Genomic DNA, 12,191 nt, shown 5'->3' on the forward strand with positions numbered 1-12,191 from the left:
GTAACTAAGTTTACATCAAATGGCAAATTCATTCTAGTTCATCTGGAACAGGGGTAGGTAACCTTGGCTCTTTTATGACTCGTGGACATGCTGGCTCAGGAATTCTGGGAGTTGAAGTCCACGAGTCATAAAAGAGCCAACGTTGCCTACCCCTGATCTGGAACATTCCAGTTATTGTTCTGTACTCCTACTCTAACACAACACAGTGCACCAGTTTCTACTAGGCTCAAAATTCTCTCTCCCTTTGCAGGATGAACCTCAAGATCAACCTATCTATCTGGAATGTGAGGCCAGCACAGGTGAAGCTCCTTCTTTTGGTGCCTTATCTTCTCCAAGGTAGCACTTTTGGAGAGCTCAGTGGAGCCTCGTATGCTTTGGCTATGGATACGTTACAAGCTATTCGGTGGAATATTTAATTAATGATGCTACCTAGTTGGGTAATGAAATGTCTGCAAGAAAACCACCAAGCTCAGAGAGCACCTAGGACCCCTCATTTCAACCCTGATCTACGAATATTCTCATTTATTGATAAAACAAAATCTGAATTTAATAACAATTTAGTAATTTTGCTGGCTCCGTATCACCACTACAGATCCCCATATAAATTTCCTAACACTGAGAGTAATTAATCCATGGAACCACTTGCCTCTCAGACTTGTGGGTGCTCCATCACTGGAGGTTTTCAAAAAAAAAATGAACATCCATTAGTCCGGGATGGTATAAGCCCGTGGTGGTGAACCTATGACACGCGTGCTACAGGTGGCACGCAGAGCCCTCTCTGTGGGTACGCGCGCCGTTGCCCCAGTCCTAGGCCTTTGCTGGGTTTTATAAAACCTTTTTGCTTTAGGCCTCCGCTGCCATGTGCAAAAAAAAAAGTTCAATCAATCAATCAATTTCAACTTCTTGCGGGGAAAAAAAAGATCTCGCAAAGTTGGAATTGATTGACTGAACTTTTTAGTCTCACCCAGTCTACCATTACCACCACAGCCATGCCCAACCAATGGGCCATGCCCACCCAATCGGCCATGCCCACCGGGCACCCAATGATACATAAGTGGGTTTTGGGTTGTAGTTTGGGCACTCGGTCTCTAAAAGGTTCGCCATGACTGGTATAAGCTCTCCTGCCATGGGCAGCGGATTGGATTGGAAGACTTCCAAGGTTCCTTCCGCTCCTATGGTTCTAAGTCTGAAGGCCTGGTCTGAAGGCCAAGAAGGTCAGAGCCAATCCAACCTGAGGGAGATGACGTCCAAAAGGGCAGGAACCACAGTAGAAAAGGCTCTCCTCCTGGATCCCATTAGATGACATTCGTCAGTGGACGGGACCTGTAATGTGCTGCTTCTGCTGGACCTGTGGGGCCAGGCAGATGTAATCAAGAAGAGGTATTTTCGTAAGTAAGCTGGCCCTTTACAAACTTAATTAGAGACAAGATGCTCCAGACTTGCTGAGAGTGGTCCTGTGCTTCTTGCAAGCCATCTCTCTCCTAGGCCTGATTTGTTTTTCATTTCTTACAAGGCGTGGTGCCCTGCAAAGGGCCTTCTTCTCCAGCCTTGGAACCTCTAACCTGCCTCTTGAAACAAGCCAAGTGAGTATGATATATCCACGGAAGGAGGGCAGGAAAGATGGAGGTCTGTGTTTACCCATCAATGTTCCAGATTTGGTGGCCTGGAATTAAAGGCCCCGTGGTCTGGAAACTAGTTCTATTCTTGGATGAACCTAATCTCTAGGGCACACAACAGTTGAAGGATTGGTTCGTTCTGATGCTGAAGGTTGAGAATTATCCTAACGTTCCATGCAGAAGTTTGGAAGCAACGGCTACTGCGTGTGGGTCATTCCTACTTATGAGTAATTCCAGTCCAGAAATTCATGAGTCTGTTGTGTGGACAATGATTTGGCAAGAATACAGGTAATTCTTGACTTACGACCACAGCTGAGTCCAAAATTTCTATTGCTAAGCAAGACAGTTGTTAAGTGAGTTTTGCCCCACTTTATGAGCTTTCTTGCCACAATTGTTAAATGAATCGCTACAGTTCAGTTCTGGAGTAATGTGGTTGTTAAGTGAATCTGGCTTCCCCTTTGCTTGTCAGAGAGTTGCGAAAGGTGATCACATGACTTGGAGACACTGCAACTGTCATAAATTTGAACCAATTCCAGGCATCCAAATTTTGTTCATGTGATGGTGGGGGTGCTGCAATGGTCATAAGTATGAAAGACAATCATACGTCACTTTTTCCAGTGCCATTATAACTTCCAACAGTCACTAAATGAAGATTGTAAGTCAAGGACTACCTGTATTAAGGACAAGCATGCAGGTGAGGCAAGAGTTCAGACAGGGAATCAGGACCAAGGAGAGCTCCACGTAATGCTGGATTGGTGTCAGGTTGGATCCAAACATCTAATGACGTCAGAGTCTTTGCTTCTGGAAAGGCCTGCAGCAAATTATGGGTTAAACCAGTTTTTTTTCAAACTTGGTAACTTTAACAAGTTAGACTTCAATTCCCAGCATTCCCCAGCCACTATAGTCAATTGTTCTATATAAAGGGGGCTGATACACACATAGTGATCTTGCGTGGCAGGTGCTTAGAACATGTTAGCACCCTAGCGTGTTCTCAAATTTCCAAATGTGTCATCAACCTTTGATGTCTCTGGTGGAACGCATCATATAAGATCTATCTCTTACACATTACAGCAGTGATTCTCAACCTTAATAACTTTAAACCAGCACAGTGTGCTGGCTATGGAATTCTGGGAATTGAAGTCCACATATCTTAAAGTTGCCATGGTCAATAAATATTCATAGTATAGATCGATCCCTTGTAGCACAATCCTCTCTCTTTTCCTTTCTATTAGGTCCAAAATTTCTTCTTTGGGATCTCAGCAGGTGAGTGGATAAGCATGAGATAAGGACCAGTAAGGTAGGATTTGTGGGGAAAGACTAAAATGCCTGTGTTTTATGTTTTTAAACTACTTTTTATTTGTGTATTTATGGGATAGTTTGGTTGCAGAGTTTATATTACACCAAAGCAAGCTCAAGCTATCACCTAACACACCACCATTCTGCAGATAACATATTGGGAAGGAAAGCTTTGCCTAATTCAGCTTCTTGGAAGGATCAGATAAAAGCATTAAAAAAAACGTATATTGGGGCCTGCTAGGTGCTTACAACTCTTTCCTTGACCCCATTTAAAAAAAAACACATTTGCAAGACAAACAAGTTTGAATCACGTGCATTTTGTGGCTCCAGTGTTCAAAAAGCTCCAATATTGGAGCACCCAGAACTTTTGATGGCAAATTGATCCACTGGTTAATTGTCCTCACAGTTAGGAAGTATCTTCTTAATTCCAGGTTGCTTCTCTCTTTGATTAATTTCCATCCATTGTTTCTTGTCCTGCCCTCTGGTCCTTTGGAAAATAAATAGACCCCCCCTTCTTGTGGCAGCCCCTCCACTACTGGAATACGGGTATCATGTCACCCTTAGTCCTTCTTTTCTCTAGACTAGCCACGTCCAGTTCCTGCAACTGTTGTTCATAGGTTTTAGTCTCCAGGCCTTTGATCATCTTAGTTGCTCTTCTCTGCAGAAGAATGCCTTGAGAATGTCTCAGGCAGAGGAATGTCTTGAGTCATCCTGGTTGGAGGATAGGAAAATAACTCTCTTCTCCATTCTTTCTCTTTCCAGCGCAGTCCAGAAGACAACACTGAGGGTAAACGGCCTATGGTTCTCCATGGGAGGGTGTGGGCACAACTAGCGGAGGAGAAAGATCAAAGCAAAAATCATACTTGTTACTACAAGGTCTGCCTTATCTGGGGAGCCTCTTCCACTTTTGCAGAATTGCAGAAATATCGCTTTCCAGATGGACTTTATTCCAATTGCCCTCTTGACATTTAACTCATTTGTTTTGAAAATCCACGACCTCCGGTTGGCCTGTAATAGTATGGGGGAATGGCCTGGGGAGATGGGAGGAAGATCAGACTAGGAGCCATCAGATAAGAGGCAGCTGAGCCCACAGAAGGAAGGAGGCGTGGCAAATGTCTCAGAAGAGACCCTGCCTAGATTCCTGGGCTGTGTAGGTGAAGGGGGAGAGATGTATTTTCAGACTTCCAGCATTCTGTTCAGGAAACCTTACAATAAAGATGGAGGTGGTACACCTGGGTATGCTTCTAGTGTGGACTACCTTCAATGCACTGGCATTGAAACGCTGTGGAGTTTTGACCTCTGCAGAACCCATGAAATGCTGTTTTTATTTTTATTTTTCAGGTAGGTGTCTCAAAACTGATAACCTTCCAGAGGTGAGCATATAAATGTTTGGCTGGGTTACTGTTACCTTGATTGTAGGGAATGTTCGAAAGTTGAACTTCTCTACTCTCTGGATGGTCAAACATAACAGAAGGAGGGAGGCAGCATAGCTGGCTGAGGAATTCTGGGAGTTGAAGTCTAATACTAACGTTGCCAAGATTGAGAAACACTTGTGGAGAGACATCACTGCAGAGTATGGATGGGCTGGCTTCAGATTTGGTGGGTCTGGATGCAGTCCAGGACAGCCAACTGCTACTCTCCAACTCTTTGATTATTGTGCAGTTTTGGACCTCCCTTGCCAAGGATCCATCTAAGAAAGACTAATTGTCTATATTAATGGAACAGGAGGACTGGATTGTGACATTTTTTTATTTATTACGGTAGTTAGATTTTTAAGGGACCATTTCTCCATCTAAGCAGCACATGTGGTCTCCCTCCTGCATTTTCACCAATAACAGTCCTGCCAGACCAGAGGGGTGGGGGAGAGACAGAGAGGTACAGAGAAGGAAGGAAGGAAGGAAGGAAGGAAAGAACGAAAGGAAGGAGGGAGGGGAGGGAGGGAGGAAGGAGAAAAGGAAAGAAAAGAAAAGAAAAGAAAAGAAAAGAAAAGAAAAGAAAAGAAAAGAAAAGAAAAGAAAAGAAAAAGCCATCACGAGAGCTTTTGGTGACCTTAAACTTGGGTCTTCCTGATTCTGAACCAGCAACACCACTACAACACTACACCAACTCTTATTATGCTGTTGTCAGTCTTGACAAAATGGAGACTTGGAAATTCTTGTGGATCTGCTGCAAACCACCCCAATCTCTAGCGATCCATTCAGATCGGTCTCTTGCCTCGAGTTGTTAAATAAGCAAAAGGTTTGTGTCTTCCAGTAGATGCTGCTGCTTATTAAGTTGTATTAAGATTTGGAAGGACCCAAGTGGGCTTTAGTCGATGCATTTCACAAATGCAGGGAGAGAGCATAGACCTCCCACTTGCACTGGGCACCCTCCAAGGGCAAAGAGTGAGATACAGCGTGGTTGGTTGCTGGGTGCCCATGTACAACATTGTCCGGTGCTTTCTTCTCTGATCCTCACTCCTGGATCAAAATCTGAATCCCATGGATTGGGACTGCGGTGAAGTTGGAAAGTGATGGGGCGTAGCAGAAGTGTCCATTTGGTTCTTAGGAAAGGAGAGGCACCGCTCATTCCTTGGCCATACCCTTCAATTGATCACTTTCACCGGCTCTGTTATGTTTCTGCAGGATCCTGATATGAAAAACGCAGCATGGTATGCAGGCAGTTGTGACCGGCGTACAGCTGAAGCAGCTCTCCTCCAGTTTAACAAGGTAGCGTGGCCCTGTTTCCTGGTTTTTATAAATTCCAATCTCCAGTTTGCACAGTCAGAGCTCTGGGGTTGCGTTTTGTCCACCCTGGCTGGGAAAGCCCAACACAATGTAATCCCAACACGTTGCAAGCCTGTCTATAACCCCGTCTGTAATCCCAACCTCTTCTCTCCCCTGGAGAAGTCCTGCTCTGCACACAGAAAGATCTCAAAGGGTTGGCCTGGGAAGTTCTCCATTGGGCACTTAATCCAGAAATGCCTCTTGCTTTCTGTAAGTCCACAAGAGAGAGAGGAGAAAATTCATTTGGATTCAGAATGATAGTGTTTCAGTAGGTGATTAGGGGACTGGAAGCTAAAACATGAAGAACAGTTCTGGGAACCAGACATGTCTAGTTTAACAAAGAAAAGGATTAGGGGTGACATGATACCAGTCTTCCAGTATTTGAGGGGCTGCCACTAAGAAGAGGGGGGCAGCCTATTCTCCAAAACACCTGAAGACAGGACAAGATGCAATGGATGGAAAATAATCAAGGAGAGAACCAACCTAGAACCAAAGAGAAATTTCCTGACAGAACAATTAATGAATAGTTCAGCTTGCCTCCAGAAGTTGTGGGTGCTCCACAGTGGTGGGATTCAGCCAGTTCGCACCAGTTCAGTAGAACCAGTAGCTAAATTTTGTTGAGTTTGGAGAACCGGCTAAACCACGGGTCGGCAACCCATGGCTCCAGAGCTGCATACGGCTCTTTAAGCCGTCTCCTGCGGCTCCCAGTCCTCCTCCGCCATTCTGGAAAAAAAAAGTGGGAGTAAAAAAGTCCCATTGAGAGAATGGGGCGGTGGAGGTTTGGAGAGCTGGTGCCTTTCGGGGCCGAAAAAAATGTGAACAAAGGCAGCAGCTCTTCAAATGGGCAGTGGCAGTTTGGGGAGCTGCGCGCGCAGCTCTCCAAACCTCCACCGTCCCACTTGCAGAGCTTCTGCCTTCATCCATGTTTGACAGAGGCGGCAGCTCTCCAAACAGGAGGCGGCGGTTTGAAGAGCTGCGCGCGCAGCTCTCCAAACCTCCACCGTCCCGTTTGCAGAGCTTCCGCCTTCCTCCATGTTTGACGAAGGTGGCAGCTCTCCAAACAGGCGGTGGCGGTTTAGAGAGCTGCGCGCACAGCTCTCCAAACCTCCGCCACCCCGTTTGGAGAGCTGCTGCCTTCGTCCGTGTTTGACGAAGGCGGCAGCTCTCCAAACGGGGCGGCGTAGGTTTGGAGAGCTGCTGCCTTCATCCGCGTTTCTTTCAGGGCTGAAAGAAATGCGGACGAAGACAGCAGCTCTCCAAACCTCCACCGCCCCATTCCCATTGAGAGAATGGGGTGGTGGAGGTTTGGAGGCCCTGGGGGGAGGGGCAGGGCGCTCGGGTGGCTCTGGCAGCACCCGGGCTGAAGGCGGCGCCGCAACCCAGCACCCGTCACCAGGGAGACCTGCTGCCACCACCCTGCAGGTGCCTCCCCGCTCGGGGGAGCCGCGCTGCGGGAGATGCTCGCAAGGCTTCCTTCAGCTGGGGAAGGGCCCGTTGCCTCCGAGGGGGGCCGGGGTGGGATCCTCTGAAAGGCCGTTTCCTTCCTCATCTTCACACGGCTCGGCCTATGAGTCCACCCCCCCTGGTAAACTGGTGGCACCGGGTGGTGACAGGTGCACACGGCTCAGAATGCGGTGTGAGCGTCGGGGCTGCCGAGGATCGGTGCAGTGCAAGTGATCCAGGGCAGAAGCTGATCCCAAAGCTTCACAAAAGGCGGAAAGAAAAAGTCCCAGAGAGAGAGAGCGTAGGGCAGGGGGAGAGCAGTTTTTTCTGAGGGAGTAAAAGCCAGGACGGCAGAGCCATGCACACTAGAGGTGGACGGGGGCAGGGCTGGTGCACGTTTTTCCTTGTTCTGCACATGTGTGTGCATGCATGCACGCACGCACACATTTTGCGGCTCCCACTTTTTTGTGTGTGTGACGGAACCGGTTCCCAGTGGCTCTTTTGCTGTTTCAGATTGCTGACCCCTGGGCTAAACCCATGCTGCTTCTGGAAGTCTGTTCTAGGCCACGGAGGCCTGGAGGTTGTCTCCCAGGCCTAGAACGGTCCACCAGAAGTGCATGGATGTCACTTCCAGAAGTCTGCTCTAGGCCTGATGGAGGCCTCCCAGGCCTAGAACGGCCTGCCAGAAGTGCATTGATGTCACTTCCAGAAGTCTATTCTAGGCCTCAGAGGCCTGGAGGAGGCCTCCCAGGCCTAGAACAGCACACAGGAAGTGCATGGATGTCACTTCCGGAAGTCCATTCTAGGCCTCGGAGGCCCAGGCCTGCATCCACACAGAGAACCGGATGTTCGTGTATTTGAATCCCACCACTGGTGCTCCATCACTGGAGAGTTTTAAGAAGAGACTGGACAGCCATTTGACTGGGGTGTTAGAGGGTCCCCTGCTTGAGGAGTGGGTTGGACTAGAAGGCCTCCAAGGTCTCTTCCAATTCTGTTACTCTTGTCACCCTCTGCTCCCTTCCTCTTTCTTGCAGAACAGTGCCTTCATGGTACGGCAGAGTTCTAACCGTTCTCCCAGGCAGCCCTTCACCTTGGTGGTTTTTTACAAGAATCATATCTATAATGTTCCTATCCACTACCAGGAGAGCAGCTGTCAGTTTGCCCTTGGCAAGGACGGCAAGAGCCGTGAGGTGAGTTGAGGGAAGGTTGGATCCCCAAGACTCTACTACACAGGTAGTTCTCAATTTACAATCATTCGCTTAGTGAACAACTCTTAAGTTAGAACAGCCCTGAAAAAAATGACATGACTTTTTTCACACTTATGACAGTTGCAGCATTCCAGTGGTCATGTGATCATAATTTGGATGCTTGGCAACTGGCATGACAGTTGCAGTGTCCTGGGCTCGTGGGATCACCTGTTGGGACCTTCTGGCAAGCAAAATCAACAGGGAAGCCAGATGCACTTAACAACTATGTTACAAACCTAACAACTGCAGTAATTCAACTGTAGCAAGAAAGGTCCTAAAATGGGGCAAAACGTATTTAACAACTGTCTTGCTTAGCAACAGAAATTTTGAACTGAGTTGTTGTCCTAACTCAAGGACTATCTATATTTCCTATACTCAAGCTGAATGAAAGATTCTATCTTCTGACATGGCTGTCTTGGTGGCCACAAAGCAGTGTTACCCGTAGTGGTGCAGTAGTTAGAATGCAGTATTGCAGGCTAACTCTGCCCACAGTCTGGAGTTCGATCCTGACCGGCTTGAGATTGATTCATGCTTCCATACTTCCCAGTTCAGTAAAATGGGAACCCAGATTGCAAGGGGCAAGATGCTGACTCTGTAAACCGCTTAGAGCAGGAGTCTCCAAGCTTTCTGGGTTGGTGGCCTGGTGGGAGAGGGAGGGGCAGGCAGCTTACATGCACATGCGCAAACATGAATATGCGCACACAAACAGGCCACGAGTATGCACACCACGCAAACGGGGCTGCGAGTATGTGTGCGAGGCTCCCAGTGATGCTGGTGCTTGTGTGATGCTTGTGGCACTGCTGCCGCCAGGCTTGCAGCAATGTTACCACTGGCACGAGGATCATGCCACCGCCCTGCATGAAACTCGGACCGTGGCCTGCAGCGATGCCACCACTGGTGCAAAGATTGTGCTGCCACCCTGTGCAAAGCTCGCACCGCGGCCTGCCTGCTGCCTGCCTCTTGCAGCGCTGCTGCCGCCTACACAAGATTCGTGGCAATGCCGCCACCTGCGTATGGCGCACTGCCGCCCATCTGCCACTTGCAGTGCTTCCACCACCTGTGCAAGGTTTGTGGCAATGGTTCTGTAATACTAGCGGCGCTGCCACTGCCCACACAACACTCGTGGCAATGGTGGCATGAGGGGGAATGAGCACACACACACACCCATGTGCTGCCCATCTACTCATCCAGCTCAGTGGCCAAGAGGCCACGTCCCAGTAGTGGGCCACAGCCCATAGGTTGGGGACCTCTGGCTTAGAGAGGGTTGTAAAGCATTATGAAGAGGTATATCAGTCTAAGTGCTATTGCTATTACTATTAGCATCTGGTTAGAAGCTGCTTGGCATAGACAACCCTGGAAGAGCACCATGAGTTATGTTGTATGTGTTAGTTACCCTCAACGTTTCTCAGCAACATCACAATTCTTGTGACATCACCTTGGCTTGGCAGACAATCTGGTAAAATCATGTAGTTCATGGGTAATTTTGGTAATGGAGAAAAGCGGCGGGGGGGAGGGTTAACATTTTTAATTGACAGATTATGGCCTGGATCGCTCATGGCAGTAAGCCGTGCTTTGTTTAATTAGGATTGGTTGTCTAAGCCACAGTTAACAGGCTCCAGACAACATGCTAAACTATGAGCTATTTTGCAAGCCCAGCTGGCTCAGCCAATCCCCCTCCCCCATCCCCAAGTACGTGTAGCAATTTGGGCCTGGGACTTGCCCTGGAGAGGTGGTGGTCTTGGAGCTAGGTGCTTTGTGTCAGTCCTATCTACGCCCTAGGATCCTTGGGGTGAGGATAACTTGAAGAAAGGGGTACAGTGTACATCAGGAGTGTCCAGTGTTGGCAACTTGTAAGAACTTGTGGACTTCAACTCCCAGAATTCCCCAGCCAGCCTTGCTGGCTGGGGAATTCTGGGAGTTGAAGTCCACAAGTCTTAAAGTTGCAAGGTTTGACAACACCGGTGTACATCTCGAAGGGTAATCAACATCTAGCAATTGCAAACAATGGAATATACTCTTAGTTATGCAGCCATGCGGGTTGTGATGGCAGCATCCCGATACTCCCATATTACACCCCTCCTGCGTGGGCTGCATTGGTTGCCGGTTGTCCTCCGGGTGAGGTTCAAGGTGCTGGTTCTTACCTATAAAGCCCTACATGGCTTAGGCCCGGGATACTTGCAGGACCGTCTGCTGCCGGGAACGACTTCCCTCTGCCCTGTGCGCTCACACAGAGAGGGTCTCCTCAGGGTGCCGTCGGCCAGACAGTGTCGGCTGGTGACCCCCAGGGGGAGGGCCTTCTCTGTTGGGGCGCCGGCCCTTTGGAATCAGCTCCCCCGAGAACTTCAGATGGCCCCAGATCTCCGGTCCTTTCGTCGCGACCTAAAGACGTATCTTTTCCAGCTGGCTGACCTGGACTGAGGATGGGGGGTTTTAATATTGTTTTAATTTTATTGGTTTTAGTAATTAATTATGGGCCTTTGTAATTTAATTCTTTTTTAATATTTGTATTACTGTTTTTATAGCTGTTTTATTGTTGTGAGCCGCCCTGAGTCCTTCGGGAGATAGGGCGGCATATAAGTCCCATAAATAAATAAATAAATAAATAAATAAATAAATAAAGATAGGATTGGATGTGGGGGAGACATCCAAACATAACAGGGCAGATTTGCTGCATTTGAAGTACGGCAAGCAAACTAATGTTCATTGAAAGGGAACACTGTGGAGTGCCTGGACCCCAAAGTCGGAACTCAGCATTTTCAACAGCCCTCACCCCACCTTTGCCCCACAACTTTCCCCGATTTACAGAAACCCAGATTCAAAAGTAGGGAAAGGAGTGAATTGGGGAGACCAGATGTTGATCTCTCTTTCCTTCTCCAGCTGTTTGACAGTGTTTCCAGTATCATCCAGAAGTACTCAGAGCGCCCCCTGGTGCTGATTGACGGCAGCACTTTTGCCAAGGAGCAAACATGTCTCTTGTTCCCTGTGACGCCTGAAGATTGATTGGCCAGCTGCACAGAGTGGATCCCAGTTTCACGTAGGTGTTCCGGGCATGGGTTTTGATGCCCTTCTGGTGCAAGGAGAAATCATTAAAAATTCAGCGTGGCATCCTGCATTATCTCATTCACAGCCTGCTTTTCAACACCTTTCCAGAGGCAGAAGAACATTGGTTTGCAAAATTCTGGGCTTGATCTACCGTATTATTGTTGTTGTTGTAATAATATAAAATTATAGCACCAATAGTAATAGGCGCCTTGGGTGCAATCCCAGAACAACTGGAGCACCACTTGAACGCCACTGGCATTGACAAATTCGCCATTAGTCAATTGCAAAAGGCGGCCTTACTAGGAACTGCTTCCATCCTGTGATGATATCTATAATACCATCAAACATCCACATCTGCCTATCCCAGGTCCTTGGTAAGGACTCGATAGGCAGACAAAAACGCCAAATCCAGTCTGAACATCTGGCTGACTGTGCAATGAATAATAAATAATAATAATAATAATAATAATAATAATAATAATAATAATAATAATAATAATAATAATAATGATGATGATGATGATGATGATGATGATGATGATGATAACTTTACTTTAGGGGTGGAAATAGACTGGCCTTTAAAAAGGATCCCTGCTTCAAGCATCCCTGTTGTACCTTGTACAGTAATAACAATAATCATTCTCTGTTGTTTTTTATAACTTTGCAATTAATAATAAACAGGTAGTTCTTGACTTAACAGCAGTTTATTTAGTGACCGACATTACAAGAGCACTGAAGAAGTAACTGTTTTTTACACTTATGATCATTGCAGCATCCCCATG

The 12,191-nt window shown here is 47.5% G+C and overlaps 1 protein-coding gene across 1 annotated transcript; it reads left to right on the forward strand.

The window, feature by feature from the left end:
• Positions 1-1,102: 1,102 nt before the first annotated feature.
• LOC308671319 (B-cell linker protein-like) lies at positions 1,103-11,807 on the forward strand (the record flags this gene model as incomplete). Its single annotated transcript, XM_081333425.1, has 8 exons — positions 1,103-1,214; positions 1,514-1,583; positions 2,849-2,879; positions 3,675-3,699; positions 4,254-4,285; positions 5,537-5,620; positions 8,155-8,310; positions 11,245-11,807. The coding sequence occupies 8 exons, from the start codon at positions 1,103-1,105 to the stop codon at positions 11,365-11,367; spliced, it is 633 nt and encodes a 210-aa protein (XP_081189551.1). The 3' UTR covers positions 11,368-11,807.
• Positions 11,808-12,191: the final 384 nt, after the last annotated feature.

The sequence above is a fragment of the Vipera berus genome (genome assembly GCF_964194415.1).
Source record: "Vipera berus genome assembly, chromosome: 8".
Taxonomy (NCBI): domain Eukaryota; kingdom Metazoa; phylum Chordata; class Lepidosauria; order Squamata; family Viperidae; genus Vipera; species Vipera berus.